At 42.2% G+C, this 20,825-nt stretch overlaps 1 protein-coding gene across 3 annotated transcripts in view; it reads right to left on the bottom strand.

Annotated features, from left to right (window-relative positions):
- Positions 1 to 20,825, bottom strand: part of SASH1 (SAM and SH3 domain containing 1) — a 192,639-nt gene that overhangs the window by 82,123 nt on the left and 89,691 nt on the right. For all 3 annotated transcript variants that reach the window (XM_073337579.1, XM_073337578.1, XM_073337580.1), the window contains exons 3-5: positions 14,117 to 14,167; positions 13,946 to 13,995; positions 504 to 544 (exon numbers count right to left, since the gene is read on the bottom strand). In XM_073337579.1, coding sequence (XP_073193680.1) covers positions 504 to 544; positions 13,946 to 13,995; positions 14,117 to 14,167 — 142 coding nt within the window. The remainder of the gene's footprint in view (positions 1 to 503; positions 545 to 13,945; positions 13,996 to 14,116; positions 14,168 to 20,825) is intronic.

Below are 20,825 nucleotides of genomic sequence, written 5' to 3'. Positions count from 1 at the left end.
TAGAAGGAATAAAAACCAAATACCCTCAGCAAAAACCTCAGGATTTTATGTCTAGCTAATGAGTACCCGAGCTAGTTACAGGAGCTAAGTGTGAGAGGGCAGTCTGAAAAATAAACTTTGAAATACAAATACACCATTTTAAAACAACACAAAGTATCTCAAAAATTAAGGGAGAGAAGCTGGCAAATTATGCCTAATGATTTGAAAGTTAGTGCGGGAGGTGGTTTGAAGAAGGCAAACGGACAAACCAGCAATGATCTAAAATTCTAGGATTTGCAACTCACAAGTTGCATATTTACAAAATGACAGTATTAGCTGGACTGGATCTGTCTGCCACCTGTAGATGCTGTACCTCATTTTTAAAGGTGTAACCCCCAACTTCCCACAAACTTCAGTTAGGATTTGTTGGCACTCAGCTCTTCCGATAATCGCACCCAACATACACAAAACTTAAAGAGATGTGAGAATTAAACAGAGAGAAACATGAAATGAAACATACTGACCTACAGAGCTTTCTTCAGAACTTGATTTATGAAGGGAAAGCCTAGAACACAAAAGAGAAATGGACTAATTATTGCGGAGTTTTCACATCTCCTGGGAGCTATCTGGTTACAGTAAACTGTGTTTTCAAGCGAATGCATCAGCAAATGTTTCCCCTTCTTTTTCTTCTAAATGTAGCTATTTACAAACAGCTTCTGAGCTCTGACCACAGTAGTTTGACCACGTTAACTCAGTTCCTCTCTGAAAACCCTGAAGCAAGTTTATTTTGACCAAGACAGACAAATAAGCATTTAAAAACCCCAAAGTTACATCTAAGGGATCATAAGTTACATCTAAGGGATTCACATATTTTTCTTCTTCTATATAATGAAGTAGAATTCTGACTAATTTAGAAGCTGTATTTCTGTGATGCTGTATTCATTTACTCTACGGCTATGTTGTTTAACTGACAGTATAACTCTTTGCACTTCTATAGTGCCTTTCATTTTACGAGTACAAAATGCTTTATAAACTACAGTAAAAGCTGTTTCATTTGGCATGTTCAGGGAATAGGTGGTGCCGGTTAACTAAGAGGGAGGGAATTCGGGTGTGGGAGGGGGTGCAGGCTCCGGACAGGGGGTTGGGACAGGGGAGCAGGCTCAGGGGGCACTCACCTCAGGCAGCTCCACGCAAGCAGCGACCTGTCCCAGCTGCTCCTAGGTGGAGGAACAACCATGGAGGCTCTGCACACTGACCCCGCCGACCCCGAGCACTGGCTCTGCAGCAACCATTGGCCAGGAACCACAGCCAATGGGAGCTGTGGGGGCAGCACCTGGGCAGAGGCAATGCACAGAGCCGCCTGCCTCAGCCCAGGAGCAGCCAGGACACTTCGCTGCTTGCATGGAGCCGCCTGAGGTGAGTCTCCCCCGGTTCTGGCACCCCAAGCCTCCTCCCACATCCCAACCCCCGTTCCAGAGCCCCATCCCGCACCCAAACTCCCTCCCAGAGCCCGCACTCCCTACCCCTCGTGGATGTTCCTCTGCCTAGGAGCGGTAGGGACATGTCACCGCTTTCGGGGAGCCATGCGGAGCCAGGTAGGGAGCCTGTTGGCCCTGCGCCATCCGGACTATACACCAGACTTTCTATAAAGATTAGAAATGCTGGTTTAGAGAGCTTTCCGGTTGGTACAGAGCTGAACAACACAGCTTTTACTGTACTCATTAATTAAACCCTCACCATATCATTGTAAGAAAGGGAACTATCATTTCCCTGACTTTATAGATGGCAAACCAATGCATGGAAAAGCTAAGTGCCTTGCCTCAGATTACCCAGGATGTCTGCGGCAGAGTTGATCATCAGTCACTTTCCTGACTCCCATCATGTGCTTTACTACTTCTTCCTCACTCAAAATCCAGCTAAAAGGACTTATTTTTAGCCCATATTCTGTAAGAATATCAGCCAAAGTGATAAGGAACACTCATTTGCTCAGTTTTTAAGTCCATGAATAATAGTTACTGAACTTTGCAAAGTTCTTTGAAATCTTCAGATGAAAATCTCTATCTAGCACTCTGAAGCAAAGCCCATTTAGGTCAATGAAAATATTTCTGTTGGCTTCACACACTCAGTGCAGGCCATTATTAGCGTGATTATGTGTGCATATTGCTCTATTACATATTACTATACAATAATGCCTGATAATACAATGCCTGTGTTGTACCTATGCAAATAAAAACATGCATATTTCAATCTACAAAAAAAACCCCCACAATAAAACACCACCACCACCCCAGTTCAAGTCTTGTATACAGAACATGCCATTCTCCACTTACAGTAGAACCTCAGAATTACAAACACCTTGGGAATGGAGGTTGTTCGTAACTCTGAACAAAATGTTACGGCTGTTCTTTCAAAAGTTTACAACTGAACATTGACTTAATACAGCTTTGAAACTTCACAATGAAGAAGAAAAATGCAGCTTTTAACCATCTTAATTTATATGAAACAAGCACAGACACAGTTTCCTTACCTTAAAAAGAACAGGAGTACTTGTGGCACCTTAGAGACTAACGAATTTATTAAAGCATAAGCTTTTGTGAGCTTGTCTTACCTTGTCTTTTTTTTAAACTCCCCCTTCCCTTTTTTAAAGCAGTTTACATTTAACATGGTACTGCACTGTATTTGTGTGTGTGTGAGTCTGCTGCTGCTTGATTCCATACTTTCCAAATGTGGTCTGTGGTTGACTGGCCAGTTCGTAACTCTAGTGTTTGCAACTCTGAGGTTCTTCTGTATTTCATGAACCTTTTTGTCTGAATTCCCCATGCTCTTCTGCATTTTCTTGGGTTCCCAGCAGAGGGCACCACAGAGTTTTTGATCAATTCAGAAAACCTCAGAAGGGAAAACTTTTTTGTTTCATACGGATTCACAATGTAAACAATCCAAGCAATTACAGGCCAGCACTTTGTAAGCATGAAGATCATGCTCATCAATTTGAAAAGACATCATTAAAGGGAAAATGAGACAGCATGAAGTTTAGTTTTGATTCAGTAATTCATCTGGGCAAAGAGAAGCTGGCACAGCAGAGCTGTGAAATGCCATCTCCTTTCTACTTCAGTCTGATTAGAAATGTAATCCGGCACAAACTGCAAACCAGCTGATGCAACCACATTCCAGATTTGGACTGCACCAGGTGGAAGGGGGCATTTGTTGATATCCTTGCTGATGAAGTTTACTCTTGGATGGGATAACTTCTAGGGAGAAAAATTAATAACCTAGGTGGTTCACAGCCCTTGCAGTCAAATATTTGGCTCTCAGGAAAGAGCTTGAACAACAGGCACAGGAGAAAAGTTCTCAGTCCCTTTAGACTTTGAATGAAATACTAGCCTCACTGAAGTCAGTGACAAAACTCCCATTGACTTCAATTTCTAATGTATTTCTAATGTAATGATGGCACTGGCATTTCCTAAACGGCATCACTCACTCATTCCTTGATCCCAAACATAAAGCACATGGACCTGTCTATGAGCGCAACATCAGAACTTGGCTTTCAGCTTCTATGATGAAAGAACTAACCCTGTTACCTTTTTGCGCCTTTGCATGGACTTCAGCATCCAGCAAATGCTTTTTTAGTGAATTCAGCGCTCGTGGAAGGTGCCAAACTGACATCCCTGGAAAACGAATCCTATTTATTATCAGAACAGGAACAACGTAGGCCAAGCCGTGAAAGCTTGTCCCTGCTGCTCCACCATGGCAGCTCTGCCTTGAGCCAGAGAGACCATTTCTTGTGGTGAGAGGGTTGTTCAGCCTTCAAATCCATATTAATCCTCTTCTTCACTGCCAAAGCTGCCAACCGGGATACAAGTACATACCAGGTGGTGGTGGTATTGTGGGCATCTGTTCACTAGGGACTGGCCTGAGGCCACCAACTCATTTCATATTGACTACCAACAACCTGCAGCAGCAGCAGTCTTTTGATGTTCCTGGGCTAGATATAGTGATGGAAGGGAGATTCCACAGCAAGCAGGCCAACATCTAATTTGTAACTCTGACAAGAGAGAGAGAGAGAAAGAAAGAAAGAAACCGAGCAAAGTCCTAGGACGCAAATTCCTGGCACCAGACAAAACGAAGAGATAGTACTTAGGTAGAAGGGCAAACATGTCCAATCGTCATTTGATGCATTCTCTAATTGCAAAGTCTTCCATCTCTGGGCGGACCTTGAAAATACTAATAGCTTGTCTTACAAGAGGGAAAAGCTGACAAAATCAAGTATAGACAATAAGACAAGGCACTTGCCTGTAAGTTCTCCCAGACAACTTTGATTTTTTTTTATTTTTAACCAAGGATATAAAAACATCAATTGTTTCTACTTCTTACATGTATGGTGAAAGATTCCATAGGCCCTCAGAGTTGATTTTTGTTTGATTTGCTGATTACACTTCCTTACTGTGTTAAATCTGCAGCTCCTCTGTGAACATGCGCTGAAAGTGATTTGTGTTCTTCCATTCATAGACTGATAACTTGTACTGAAAGTTAATGATGCAGTGACACTTGGCAGAAGTTTCAGCACTGCATGTCTGAAAGGCAGCCAAATGCCATTACTTAACTGGGGAGACCTTCAGTTTTGTTGTGCTCTGATGTACAACTTCATTAGTAGGCATCCATATGAAATGTATTCTGTCCCAGCATATAGCTGAGAAATCTATGGATCTAGCTTCATACAAGAAGGATATATCGCCAAGTATATTCCACAAAGAGGAGAGACAAGGTGGGTGAGGTAATATCTTTTATTGGACCAGCTTCTGTTGGAGAGAGAGACACAAGCTTTCGAGCTAATACAGAGCTCTTCCTATAGAAGTATTTTCCAGTCCTATGTAGGATAGAAGTTTAGAAATGTCCAGAACTTTATCTGTGAATCTCACAATTTCAAAACCATTCCTAGGCCTATTTTTAAGACTTTGTGGGCCTGAGATGTGGAAACAAGAAATAAAAAATTGCCTCAGAATAGGTTAAAAATGAAGGCTACTCTTTGGATCCAAAGAACATGTTTGCTACATACCTATTTTACAGAAATGATATGCTCCAATGGAGTTGTGTCTTGGGTACATAGAGCTTTAGCCACACCATGGCAACCCCAGCTATACCAAAGGTACCACCAGGACTTATCTTGTCATTAAAGTACAGCAGATGGTAATGCTATTTCTATACCTACCTGTTTGCACATTCCATACACTCCTTTTTAAGCCCTAGAGCAGTGGTGGGCAACCTTCGGCCCACTCGCAGCCCATCAGGGTAATCTGCTGGCGGGCTGCCAGACAGTTTGTTTACATTTGCATGGCCACCAACAGCTCCCAGTGGCCGCGGTTTGCCGTTCCCAGCCTATGGGAGCTGCGGGAAGCGGCACCCAGCACGTCCCTCTGGCCTGCGCTGCTTCCTGCAGCTCCCATTGGCTGGGAATGGCGAACTGCGGCCACTGGGAGCTGCAGGTGGCCATGCAAATGTAAAACTGTCTGGCGGCCTGCCAGCGGATTACCCTGACAGGCCATTGCCCACTACTGCCCTAGAGGTTGTGCCACCAAGACACCCCCCTAAGGCCAGAGATCACTGCACAAGTACGCAACACAGGCTAGTTGAACAAAGTATCCACTTAGAAAATGGGCTTTTGGCTACAGCTCTATTGAACTAGGTAGGCTAAAATTTTTCCTATTAACTGTGAGCTGATTTTCTTCTTAGACAGGAAAGCACCAGGGCTTATCTTGCATACACAGTGGCTGGTTTTACAAGACACACAGTCCATATGTGCCATAAGTTGTGAAATAGCCCCGAGTTGGACCATTACAGAATTGGAAAGGGAAACAAATGACACCATGTGCTGCTTTTATGAATGTGCTGTTGGCTTTCAAAAGCCCATCATTCTCAAAACAAACCATAACAGAGTAGCAGAGAATGAAGTGATTCTGACTGGCTTTTATTTTAGCTTAAACTTTATAAATGCAGGTATGCTTTAAAACATGGCCTCATCTTATTTATAGGACATAAAATCCACAGGTGTCCAATGCAGTCCAAAAAATGAAACCAACACCATTATGATCTTCAATAAAATGATAGTGGCCCTCTTAACGCTTGTCAATAACTATTTACAACCCTTTTGGGGTGGATGGTTCAGGATGCGATTTTGGATCTAAAAATACTATTCACATTTGGGTGGCTGAATAAACCAACACAAAAGCCTCTGCATGCTCCTTTGGAAGGCCACTTGGTTATCTATATGCATTATATAGGGCCACATAATCAGTATGAAAACCGACATCTTTATAACTGTTACTGACTGAATACGAGATAGTTTATCTAACGGGGCTGGCATAGAGGAGGAAAATGGGCCTTTAGTTTCTTATCAAATTTGTATGGACCTGAAGGGAAAGCAAGGCTGCAAGGTTCTGACCTTCCTGGCATCACTGTAAAGAGATGGAAAGCAGAGGTTCCATTCAATTATTTTCTCATTACGTTTCCATAGCAATGGCTCTTTAAGCAGGTCAAAACTTTCTCAGTGGAAACAAACACTGAGCTGTTATTTTTGTTGCCCACCCCCCCACCTCAGCCAACATGGAACCAGCCATGTTGGTTCTACTAGTACTGTCTGAACATGGCCATCAGCAGGGGATGCGATGTTTAGCAAGTGGCAAGAGCATGCACAGAGGGATCCATGCAAAGAGGCAGATAATCATCAGCTCTAAAATACTTCCACAGCAGTGAGCTAGGCCCAGTCTAACAAATGTAACGTTTCTCTATATACAAAGCATGTTAGTCATGGCTGTGACAAGTTTAGGGCTCTTTTGAAAAATATCCTTTTACAAAATTACTAGGATTGAAATCTTCCTCCAGCTGCTCAGACACACACTGGTAGCACTTGTCACGTGTCACAGGCTGCGTTTGGCTGGCCTTTCACTCCAATTGTGAGTGTTATTGTGGGAGTTTCCTGCTCTGTTTCTCTTTGGGAGGCTATTTGCAGGCAACACAAATAGTTTGGCTTCTACTGAATCTGGCCTCAAACAAGTTAATATGGGGTCGTACACACATTCACCAATTCCTTTTGATTCTTGCAAGCACTGCATATAAAGAAATGTTATCTTAACTACTCCATAAATTTAGGAGATAAAACTACTCCCCCCACCCCCCAACTCCATATTTTCCTTGCAATTTCTAACCTACACAGTGGGAATTTATTCCGTCCTTAATTAAGTGCAGCTATGGTGTCCTGGGTTTGTTTGGGTTTTTTATTGTTCTCCGTTTTTGTCCTCTTCCTGCTTCTCATCCCCATCAGTGTAGCTCTTCTGTTTCATCACAGATAAGCTCTCAGTCATCTGCCACAGTTAATCTGGGCACTGTGACAAGCTGCCAGAATTGAGTCTGATCAAATTTAAACCAGCACAATGGGAATGTGACCTAGAGTGCTGATTTAATGACCCTTTTGCTTTTGGGGCTTGGCCTGGAGTCTGGACGCTACAGTGGAAGAGGACTAGGAGGGTTGGTGCTCAATATTACTGCCAACGATCACTGGATTAGAGTACCACAGGGTCCAGAGTTTGGGTCTTGTGTGTTATTTTGTATAAAGAAAGCAAGTTTTAAAAGAAATGCTAAGGAAATGCTATGGAACAAGACAGCACTGAACTCCAAGTAATCTCTCAGCACTGCACTGATCTGGAGGTTTAATACCCAAGATAAATTTGAGTTTATACCACATATTGGCAATGGGGCTGAAAACTCTGCATACCCAGGAAGCAAATCTTCAGCCTGTAAGAATGGATTAAACTAACAGTGTCCCCCAAAGGGAAGACAGAGCCTGCAGATGGCTGCTTTGGTCATTGCTGCTCTGGTTTCTTTGATAACAATTTCACTGCATGCCTTGAGAATCAAGTAGCTTTCACAAAAAACAATCCCAACATTCACAACACCATAAACCTCCTCCCACTGGCCAGAGAGCTGGCCAAAGTGCAAGGACTCCAAATGAGAGAGGTTCAGTTTAAGAGGCACGTACTAGACACACACACAGCACAACCGAGTTTTACATTTGTGAACAGCTGAAGCAGAGTTAAGGACACAGCTGCTGAACGAACAGGGACTCCTATAAACTGGAATGCCAGGCCCCTCAGAAATGTTACATCATGCAGCATGCACATGATACAAGCATTCCTGAATACTCTGCTGGACAGATCAACCTCTACCTGACTCCTACAACCTGAACTGTGATGTAGGTCTAGAGGCTCAACTGGCAGAGAACATTTTAAATGCATTTTGCTATAACCTGACAGATATGGGAGCACGAATCACAACATTAACATGATATATCTTTATTTTCTTGGTTAGAAGTTGTGCTATACTGATGAATAATATCACTCACGAAGCACTGAGTGATTTGTTGCATGATGGGACACTTCAGGACATCCACTGTGACACAAAGATTTAGAACACAATGAGAATGCCAAAGAGCTGAGAGTTTCACTCACAGTTATTGACCCCCATTTTTACCCATCAGTAGTTTTTCCTCCTTCCCCGCCCCTCTAACTGGAAGAATAACTTACACACAGGGGACTGTGCCTTGTCCTGCCTGTACATGGTGCTCTTGCACTTGGCATCTAGCTCCTACCCTTTCCTGAAGGCTCTCGGATACACCACATTTAAAATGCGTAACAAGGCCAGTGCAGGGAATAGTGACAGCAAACAGATCTATTCCCCAAGGGGGAAAACAAATAACTTCCCTTTGCAACATCCCTGGATCTGCTAAAAACAGGATGAGAGACAGGATGCAGAAGCATGAGTTCAAGGGGAGTAGGGTTGGCCTGGATTTCCTGTCAAATATACAGAGCTCATTAGTCCATCATGCAGAGTCTTGACTGCTCAAATATGGGGACTGGGAGCTAATCAGAATGTTGGTTTCCATTGTTTAAAACACCATGTTTACAATGAGGCGAACAACCTCTCCTTCCCCCGTCCCACCTCATTCCCCTGGCTTGAGTAAACTTCCTTGGGGAGTTGTCATCTTAGAGAAATAATAGCATTATTACTACATACGATGCACCCGTGGCTTGACACATTACAGGCACCGAGGCAACAATAGCCACCAAGAACGTGTTTCCTGTGTATTTGGTCTTATATTGGTCATACTTTTAGTCAAAACCAAAATTCAGTTGTGTCTGCATAGCCAGGATTGCTGTTCAAAATGAAAAATATCTGTGTTGTATACAGAGGCATGCCACTATGCTGGAGGCAAGATCAGACTTCACAATATTACTCTAACATTCAATCTGACAATAATGCTGCAAGTTGAAGGGTGTATGTGTGGAAATTAAACCTGACAAGAGAAAAATGCGCCTATTAATGGAAGAAAAAGCACAAACTTTTCAGGAGTATCATTTTCCATTGAGTTATTTGCAGAGTATTACAACCCTACAAAAACCACAGAACTGATTCAATTTATAGAAGCAACTTCTCTGAAAAACTCAACTGGTCATGAAGTTTAGAACTAGACTTGAACAAATGTGACTCTGCTTCCTATTTTGTAATTTACCATATTTCAGGCAGTTTTTAAACATATTGGGTATTACTAGCTATACAAGCAACATAACCACACAAACCTCAGACATCTCTCTGCTTTGTTTGGTGCTATAAGGATTTTTCTGATTATGTTTTCCCTGCAGTTTCCACCCCCTACCTCCCAGGTTTCCTTGTTACCAATCTAGCCAATTTAATGGAATGAGCATTTTTAGTGCCATGACAAAACACATTTTACTACTCTCTCTCTCGAGCTAGAACAGTATGGACAGCAGTAACAGAAGTTTATACTTCCCCACTCCCTTTCTGGAGGGACCATCACTAGAGGTGAGAAGGTAATTCAGTCTCCAGGCCCACAGAGACCTCTTGTCTCTCTACTGAATAGGAAGTTTCTATTAGTTTCATGCCCATCACTAGGGTGGATTTCGTGACTGGCAGTCCCTTGTCCAATAGAAGCTAGACTGAGATTACCAACTTACTTCTACACAGGAACGAAAACAAGATATTTTGAAAATTGTAGCAAACATCATGAGAGAGACCCTTCCCCTGCAATTGTCTGATAGTTACGTCATTGAATAAGGCAGAGCAGGGTCTTGAACCTGAGTCCCCCACATCCCACGCAGGTGCCCTAAACACAGATGAGAGTCAGACTCTCTTTTCTCTCTTTCCCTCTCCTCTGTTGGAACTGTTCCACTCTGTGTAAATAACAATGTACTGGGTCAGAGAGAGAGTGAGAGACTCACTATATAGTTCGGTGGCTAGGGTAAACATTTGAAAGAAACAGATTCAAGTTTCTGTTCTGAATCAAGCCTGAACTAGGTCTCCCACATCCCAGGTGAGTGCCCTAAACACCAAGCTGTTGGGTCTCTGACCAGAAATTCCATCCTGGACCTGAGAAACCTTTAATTGAAATTGATACATTTCCACAAAAAAATTAAGTTTCAACAAATCAGCATTTTCTGAGTAAAAACGTTTCACTGAAAAATTCCTGACTGGCTGCAGTTTGCGTTGCTGTGTAGATGAGCCATCAGAAGTGGTACAGCAGGGTATGTCTACACTGCAGTTAAAAACCTGTGGCTGTCCTGGGACAGCTGACTTGGATTTGTGGGGCTCAGGCTATGGAGCTGTTTAATTACAGTATTGATGTTTGGGCTTGGGTTGGGGGCTGGGCTCTAGGACCCTGCGAAGATCCCAGAGCTTGGGCTCCAGGCCAAACCCAAACTGCCCTTTAGCCCAAGTTCTGCCGCCCCCAGTCAGCAGGCACAGGCCAGCCATGGGTCTAACTGCAGTGTAGACATACTCTCATGAACTGCCTGCATTCTCCAGAGTACTGTGTCCTATCAGGCAGGACAAAAGAAAGCACATAACTCAGATACATGAGGCCTAAATAGAAAATTATAAAGAATCTAATTCAGTTTGTTAGCAGTAAGAAAAAAAATCATTTGATGGACTAAACAGCTGGTAGAGGGTCATTTTCTTGCCAATGAATTGTACAGTCTTCTTTCTACCTGCACGTAACAGTGCTGAACTGATAAGACAATGCCACTCAGCTAGGAGTATGAAACTAGCATTGATCAATCAAGCTATCATCTTAACAACACAGGCTTAAATCACTTCTACCTTGACTATTTTCACCGGTGTTTTTAGTCTGGCATCAAATGATCATGACCCCTTTTACTCCTGGGGGAATTCTGCGCCACTGTGCATGCTCAGAATTCATGTCCCACTGAGAATTTTTTTTTCTCTGCAGAAGATACATTCTGCTGGAGAGGTGCTGCAGTTACACCTTTCGCCTACCAGGGGCTGCCGTGGTTCCAGAACAGAGATCAGCCCTACCTGCAGATGTGGAAGAGAAGAGGCTGTGTTTCTCACGACGCCCTGCCCATGTGGCTAGGTCAGGAGACATGGGATATGGGGGGCGGGGGATGGACAGCGTGGGGCTCATGGGGCTGCTGGAGGGTCACAGAATAGGGTTCAGATGGGCTAGTGGGAGGACAGATTGGGGTGGGGCTACGTGGGAGTGGAGTGCAAGAACACATGGGATCAGGGAGTTGCTTAGTGGGGATGCAGGGCCACATTGTAACAGGGAGGTGCAAGGCCACATGGGAACAGGGAAGGGGAGTGCAGGGACACATGGGGACAGGGGTATGTGCCAGACAGAATAAAAGAGGGTAAGAGTTAGCAAGGGTCTGCATGGGGGAGATTCCCCAACTCCCTAACAATCCCTGCCCCTCCCTCCAAAAAAAACCCCAAAAAAACAAAAAAACCCAACCAACCCTGTTCCATACTTCTCTCATCTACACCCAACAACCCTCCAAGTTCACACCCCGGCTCCTTCCCAGCAATTACTTCACTCTCCCTCAGCTCTTCCATTACCCACAACTCCCACAAGCCTTTGCGCTGCTTCTGAGGGGTGTGGGAAATACGTTTCTGTACTGTAGTTTAAATGAATTATTACTCAAAGTTCTGTATTAATATGCCTAGTAAGGAATCTATTTGTCGAAAAACATTTCCTGAATTTTTTGTTATCTGTATTGTTACAGACTTACTGGCTGACAAGTATTTTAAATAAATTACCAAAATAATTGAAACTGTCATGATTATATTGTGTTATTTTGGCAATTTTTTTGGTGCAGAATTCCCTTAGGAGTATTCTTTGCAATTTTCAATCTCTCACATCAAAAAGAAGGACCACATTCTTCAAGTTAAGTGTTTTATGACTCTGCAAATTCCCTGATGCAAAACTTCCTCTGTGACAATCCTACACATATGTGGATGGATTAAATCAGTTCTGTGCTTCAGTTCACACACACACACTCACTCTCTCAACACTTGTGATTTCATTCATGAAATACTTTAGTTTACAAAGAATTCCTCTGCATTTTCCATTTAAATTGAGAAGTGAAGTTATTATTCTTTCAGTTAAAACACGTAACAAGCACTTTTCAGAATAAAACCACTCCAAGTATATTTATGTATGTATTGCTTTCTTTTTATTCAAGGCATCTGTAGTTTAGCAGCTATACTGCAAGGGAGTACATCCCAGTGGTTAGAACATAAGACAACAGAAGATCTGGGTTCTATTCTCAGTCCTGCCAATGGCCTGCTAGGTGACCTTGGGCAAGTCACTCCACCCCTCTGTGCTGCCATTTCCCCATCTAGAATATGGGGATAATACCACCTCCTCTGTAAAGTGTTCGAGATCTATGGCTGGACTAAGTAATTATTATGATAGGAAATCTTAGCTTGTCCCCCAGGCCGCACTTATTCAAAGTTTCATAAATGTGGCATTTTGGTTTAACTTCAATAGAATAAAATGGAAGATAGGCAGGGAGATATCCTCTTTGAGGATACTGAGGCCTTCTCTACACAAAGGAGATTTTCCAATACTAGATAGCACCAGTGTTTGCCCGACTGGAAGCCCTACTGCACACGGGCCATTGGCTGTCATCACTTTAAATAATGTGTCACCGAAGTCTGTTCTGAGCATGACTAATGGAAACAGCACATAAAATGGTGACAACAGCTGGTATCCTATCTCAACAAGGGCTCCCAACATGGCTCATGCTGATGCAGCTGAACCAGTATGAGCAATGGTGGCAATTTTTTTTTAAAATGTCCCTAATGGAGACAAAGCCATAGTGTCCAATTCTGGCATACAAGTATCTCACTGGAATTCAATTGTGAGGCTGAAGTGTCCTATTAAAGCACCACACATTTGAAACTGGGCTCCCTGTGCATTTTCTTAACTAGCCAAGTTGGGATCTCACTAAGAAGTTGGAAGTCCCTGAAAATACAAGGCTAGATGTTTTCACGCACTACTGCACATTACCCACAGCAGTTGGAATTCCAGTTCTTGGGATAAAACCAGGGAGGCACAGAAAACAAACAGATACAGATTCATTGCAGCAGGACCGGGGGGGGGGGGGAGTAGCGGGGAAAGAGACAGCAAACAGAAACCCACACAGCTCATACAAAGAGGTTTTTATTAAAGACTGCTAAAATTCAAGTTGCTTTTAAATACCCCACTTGCTTGGCACCTTCTTCAAAAGTACGGTATCAAAACCATGGGCTCACAAGAAGGGGAAAGTGGTTTCAGTGTTTAACTCCTATTTCTGTTTTTGGAACTTTTACGTCGTCACAAAAAAAAGAAGATATTTTTAAAAAAAAGGTAGACTTTAGTTTGCAGGGAAATCGATGACACTTCTCACAACAGTCCACCAACTTTATTTACATTGCATGCATGCACACATATGCACACCGATACCAAGAGAAAAACAGAAAAAGAAGAGGTGTCAGTTTTGTTTTCAATGGGGCATTCATTTGGAATTATGTGAAATTAAATCAGTTTAACATGGATTGGCTGATTCATGTAAAAAAGTGTCACTTAACACCCTCCTGCTCCCCAACAGCCCAAACTTACTTTCTTTCAGTCTCTGGTGTTGACACAGTACTACTGAGGCCAAGCGATTCCTGTAAGGGAAGATATATTGCTATGAGTGCTGACAGAACAACAAGCTTTACCCAACTGGTGCAAAATATCAAATTAAAAAAATCCAAAACAAAAATAGATGATTAAAGTCATTGTGCTTACTTCAATCTGGGATCGCAGCTGTAGCGATGTGGGGCTGGCATCGGGTTTCTCCTAAAACAGAACAGATGTCGGGTTAATGCAACACCCAAACGAGGCAGCATTCTCCAGAAAAACAAATATGGAGCGAGATGAGAAAAGAAAAAGAAGACAAGAACAGAACATTGAAAAATCCCACGACTTTTCAAATAGGAAGCATTAAGCTTTCCAGTGGAATCGCTCTCTGAAGAAGCACTGAAATACTCAAGTAGAAGCCAATTATATACTTATTACAGATAAATGTAGCACAATGTAAGGCTTATACATAGATATGGGTTAAAATAATAATAAAGAAAACACACGTGAGCAGTCTTCAAGGGATAATCAACATTTGCCACATACTCCTACATGTGGACTACCAACCTCCTGAGCTTTCTTTCCTCTTTCAGAGCCACCTGTCCCTTGTGATAATGTATGTTTACTTGCAGTATATCATTCAGCCACTAGACTTCTTCATATACGGTACAGACAGAATGTGATCCTTGGTAAACAGGGGAGACAAAGCTGGAACTCAAGCTGCATGGAAGTCTGTTTGTGTTGACAGATTGCTGTAGTTTTCTTTAATAAATGCCTCCTGTTTAACATAGCCGGTGCTGCAACTTATTGTGACATCCCCCACTTCTTCCCATCCTGAACTGAAACACACGGGATTAAGTATGGGCTATAAAGAGGTTATGTTCTCAGCAGATCCCTAAAATGAAATTAATTTGCTGCAACCATTGAAGAAAATTATTTGTGGCACAATACTGATTTTGAGTTTCAAGATTTTTTTTTAAAACCAATTACAATGGCATATATTGGATAAATAATAATAAAAAAAGGGTCTCTGATTATTTTTCAGCCAAAATTCCTTAGTGCCCTAACAAACATTAATTAAAACTCTCAGTCCTCTTGGGAGGTAGATACCTATTATCAACAGCATTGCACACTGGGGAAATGAGGCACAAAGTTAAGTGGTTTGCCCACTGACACACTGAGAAAGAGCTAGGACCAGACTCCAGGAGTCCTGATTCCCAGTTCACTGCACTAATCACTATGCCCATTAACTATGTTAGCAATTAGAGAGTTTCTGAAAAAAAGTGATCTTTAGAAATCTAACTTTTAAGTGAAGACATTTGAAATTATCAATTTTTTTTATGACAAATCAAGGATGTATGCTAAGGTCAGATGGATACCTTTTTTGTTTTTGTTTTTAAAAAGCACCTTTCAATTATTGTCTCCAACTATCTAGTATACTGAAGAAAATTCTCCTCCAAGTGATACTGTATTTAGCAGTCAAAATGGAAACCTCCCACCGAAAACTCTGCACTACTGGTGCCGTTATACAGGACATATCATTTTTAAGTTTGGTAAAAAAACGATTCAGGATGTGTGAGAGTATTTTGAGATTACATATAAAACAAACTCCCCCAAATTCACTGAAAACAAGAATTCAAGGGGAAAATTTCTAGCTATTTCTCAGCAAACAAGCTTAACCAAAAGTCATGTAGACTTAAACAAGCTAAGTTCTTCATCTGGGAACACAGGTTAACAATGAGCATTCTGTAGCCTGACATGTTTCTATCCCCAGCATGATAGAACAAGAGTCCTTCCACTGACTTCGGTGGATTAGGCCCATATTGTCCAATTTAAGATTTTATATCAATAATTTAAAGTGTACCTGTTGCTAACAGCGGGCTTAATCCTGCTCCCACTGAAGTCAAGGGTTAAACGCCAGGTGGCACTGGAGAAAAGTTTGCAGTTCTGCGTCACTGGAGGTAAATTTAACTGTTGGCACCTCATTCATCTGAATGCAAAACAGTGGGGGAAAACACTTTGCATAGCAGGACTATGAATCTTCGACCCAATTCTGGTCCTATTGAAGCCAGTGAGAGTTCTGCCATTGATTTCAAATAGTTGTTATTGTACTCCAGGAAATCACTAAGGTCTAACAACATACACTCAAAGAAATCAAAGAGTGAAAAGACCTAGCAGGTCAATTTGTTCATCCCTGAGTAAAGCAGGGTTGTCTTTTTATGGTATATTATCCAATGCAACAGTTAATCTAGTTTTAACTCTCTTTCCTATCTCAAAATAAAACTAGTTTCTATGTCCTTGGCCTAAAGATAAAGACAGGAAATGTATCTACAGAAGAAAGTAATAAGAAAATGAGATTCAATTTAAAAAAAGGATTAGTGTTAATTGACCTGAACTACTTTAGGGTTAGTGCTTCCAGAAAATCCGCAAAATCCAGAACAAAACTCACTGCCACTCTAATAGAACTCATTCAAATGGAGACCAGCTTCTACTGTTGGGGACTGTAGTATAACAGATTGGGCCCAACCACACCATGGCACAACGACATAACAGTATTATGTTAGATTATAGTCATAATCTACACAGGGTGTAACAAGATATAGTAACTTTGTTATGATGTGGTTTGGTCTGTTCTGTGCTGGTTGCCTTGGCTTTGTTGTTTTAATATTGTAGACAGGGTGTAAGCGTCAGCGTATAAAGGGGGCCAGACTCCAGTGGAAATGTCTTTCCAGCGACTTTAATAGGAATTGTTGGGGGCTCAGGATACTCTGCAAATGTAACCGGTCAAGAAGCCAAAACTAATTGTTCAGAATCAAAAGGTACTGGTAAAAATCATTTCTCCGTACCACTACCAAGTGACTCTGATTTTCTCATGAAAGTAGAGGTATAGTAGTCCCTGTTCCCCTATTACTTCTATCAAAAGAGAAGTCAAACAAGCTTTCCAGCCAGCAAGGCAGCAGGAACATTACTGCACGTCTTTCTCCTTCACTCTCCCATTGACCTGAAGGCCAGGAAGGAAGGAAGGAAGCAGCAGGAAACCTACTTGCAACACAGCTCATTCAAGCCAGTTTTTCCTCCTCCACCCACTGTCACAAAGACAACACAGAACATTTCACCAGTATGGGCGTCTTAAAGCTGCATAGAGCCAGTCAAAGGAATCCACTGTGTGCCTGAAGTTCATTTGTACCCCTGCCCCTCGGCAATAAATATTTGGTTTTTCATCATTTACCTGCTGTCTGAAGAAGCGTAACGCCAACAAACCCCAGTCGCTGGTGGGCGGGATCGAACTGGGGACCTCTGGAGCTTAGCGCATGAGCCTCCACAGCATGAGCTAAACTCAATTAACTCTCTAAGTGGTCTCGGTGCCACTAGATGGGACAGAACACCACACCCAGAAGGCATGTGGGTTACAGAAGCATCTGCTGCAAATCCTTTTTAACAGATATACTTAAAAAAAATAATTTAGGTGGCCATATCCCTTTTTTCCTGACACTCTCAGAGATCCTTTTACTTGCCCAAGTTCACTGTACATTGTAAATGGAGGGTGGAAAGGTTTATTGTATTTTTTTTTTAATCTCCTGGGGATATAGCCAGCTGCATCCTGTGTTTCAAAATCTTGACTCTCTTCTCCCTCTTCTCTCATTTATGCCATTAGCCTCCTCTGCCACCCTGGCTTCTAAAGCTGCACTTGCCCCTGGCAGTTTCAGACAAAGCTGCACTTTAGCTGCACTTGCCCCTGGCAGCTTTATTTATCAAAGACAAATAACTTAAGACATTCCTCTATCATCATTATTCAAGAGTCTTCAGTCCTAATTAGAATTAAATGGTATTTTTGCTGTGCGGACAAACAATCAAGGATGTTGGGTAGAAGAAGGGTTTATAAGTTAAACCAGCCATAAATAGTTTTATTTATTTACGCTCTGGTCTGGCTACTGGAGAGTAGACCGTGTGCCTACATGAACCCAATTGCAGGATCACAGTCTTATTTTGCAAAGTGGGATGAATTCTGGAATGCTGCTTTTAGTTTCAAAAACACACTGATGACATTTTGCTAAATATTTTACAATATTAGTTTATTAAAAGTCAATTCTTTGTAGCTCTCAAACCTGAAACAAACCTTTAAACATTCTACAAAGCTTTGTGGATGAATTTCTAAAAGGTTCTGAATTATGGGCTTTATACAGATTCATAGGGTGAGATTCACACCAGGTTAAAGTGCTAGAGTAGTGTAAAGATGCCTTAAAAATCCCAGTTCCAACTGAGAGTGGATTTTCACAATGTAGGCACTGCAGAAAGTATTCATAAAGCTGCCTTCCAAAGACCTCTTCACTGGTTCTGGCACAGGAGACATGCTGAGGTGTGGAGGGTATTGGGGGCAGAGTTGGATCACTATGGAGATTTCAGGCAGTGCAGCCCTGAGAAACTGCTGTTCCAGTCCCCACAGCAGCCCAGGATCAGGAGGGGAACAAAATGGCTTAACACTAGGGGAGCAGGGGCTTTATGAATTTGGCTTCAGAACATACATAGAATTTAAGGGACCATTTATGAAAATCTACCCCTGCATAACACAGACCACAGAATATCACCCAGTAATTCTTGCATCAAGATCATTACTTATGGTTGAACTAGAGCATCTCTTTTAGAAAGAATTCAGTCTCCCACCTGAAAGGCCTCTCCCACAGCACTGAAGTCAGGGGATGCTTTGCTATCGACTTCAACAGCTGCAGAATCAGGCCCCAAAAGCACTGGCGAAAGTGAGGTTCCGGAGGGACACATGCTATCCAGGCAACCCACAAAGAGCTCTGTCAGCATGCCTCAGTCATGTCCTGCATTACCTACTTTTTCACAATCCGTTTATTGACAAACAATGCATTACACGGCAGGAAGTAACCAATATTGAATTATGATGAAAAGAGTCTTGCAGGGTAGGAACTGACACGACACAACACAACAACTGCAATTCTTTTTACATGATTTCTACTATAACAGAGACAATGATTTGTAAACATACCAAGTGAGACTTGTGGCTCACACTTCAAGGTTTCAGCTGTTCACCCTGGCTCAGGATGTGAAGTGGCCAGGTGCTCTAGGGGTTTTCACATCTTTCTCATTAACCACAATGCCATTGATGGACACAGGACATCAGACCCAACGGTCCATCGATCCTGTTACCGCAAATCCTACGTCTCTAGCTAAAGTCCGACAAACATGATGTCTCTGATGTTTATCTGTTACTTATTACTCAAAGACACATTTGGTAAGTGATTTATTAGTTGGATAACCCAATTAACAACCACCATATTTCTGAACAACATGACTTTTCACTTAAGGTGCTATCCATCTGAGAATCTCAAAGAGCTTTACAATCATTAATCAACTGAGTCTCAAAAACACATGTGAGGTAGGAAAGTATGATCTGCATTTATATAGATGTGAAACTGAGGCCTAGAGAGGGTTAGGCCAAAGGTGGACTTTTCAAAGGCACTCCGTATTGGCCTAACTACTCCCACTGAAGTTGTAGTAAAACTCTTGACTTCAAGTTAAGTAGACAGAGTAAGCATTTTTTGGGAATCCAACCCCACATTTTCAAACACAGCTACTGATACTGGGTGCCCAACTGCTGAGAACCTGCATCTCTCGTTGACTTCAGTTGGAGTTGAGAATGCTCAGTATATCTGAAAAGAAGGCCCAAGGTATTTGAAATCGGACCCCAAAAACTGAGGTGACCAAATTTTGAAAATCTGTATCTAAAAGACTTGCTCGTTATTTATGGCAGAGTTGGGAATAGAAACCAGATCTGCCTATACAGGTACTTGTATGGCCCCCATTACCATAGGTCTTGAGTGTCTCAGAGCCTTCAATGTATTTATCACTACAACACTTCTGTAAGACAAGGAAGTACTGTTATCCCATTTTGCAGATAGGAAACTAAGCCACAGAGACAAAATCTCTTGCCCAAATTCACACAATGGGTCTGTGATGGGGCAGGAACTGAACCCAGCTCTCCAAAGTCCCAGACTCACATCAGACCATCCTTCTCCTGACACTGACTCCTCTGTTTTAACCACCATATCACCTTTCCTCGCGCTGTGTTATTTGTGGGTCTTTTTTTCTGGATTATTCTCTTCACTTCTCACATTTTTAGCATAGCAAGAAGGCTAATAGTATGTTGCTGAATGCTAATAACCACCTATCTCGCCACTATTAGATGTGACAATATTACGGTGCTATCAGGTTTCAGAATGTGTGTGCTACCAGGGCATCCAGAATCAATACAAGACATATCCCCCAGTTTACTTGCATAACCTACCCAGTTGAAGGCCTCCTTTCAGCAGAGGAGGCCGCTGCGCACAGCTAGTTTAACATGTATAGTGATTCTGTAAGGTAAACAAATGGGAACTAGGATGAAACCAACACATTTTTTTCACTTGACAATAAACAGCGCTCAAACCCAGATACCATAAAATAAGGCTTGCACCTTCACACATACCCTGCTGTGGGGATGGATATGGCTATAAAGGTCTAATTCTCTTTGAAAGCGTCTCATGGCAGAAATGTAACATTTCATTGCAACGTTGCTCTTAAGAACTGCTCGGTGGTGAACTATTTCTCTTCTAACTGAACCGATCCATTCAAGGACAAGTGAAATGAACGCATGTAAACAGCTTTCTATACACCATTTCCACTCCCTCAGCACTTACAATGGAGCTGACGTTTATGGAAAGCTTTTCACTTGCAGTTTAATTATTTTGCCTTTCAAGGTGTTATTGGTAGCTCTGGGGGCAAAGCCTCAGCTGGTGTAAATCAGCATAGCTGTACTGACTTCAATTGACTTCTGTAGGACTTTATCAGTGTTCCTTTAGAACTCAACATCTCA

Source organism: Lepidochelys kempii, chromosome 3 (assembly GCF_965140265.1).
Source record: "Lepidochelys kempii isolate rLepKem1 chromosome 3, rLepKem1.hap2, whole genome shotgun sequence".
Taxonomy (NCBI): Eukaryota; Metazoa; Chordata; order Testudines; family Cheloniidae; genus Lepidochelys; species Lepidochelys kempii.
Note: the sequence above shows the minus strand (reverse complement) of the source record. Positions and strands in the feature narration are given on the sequence as shown.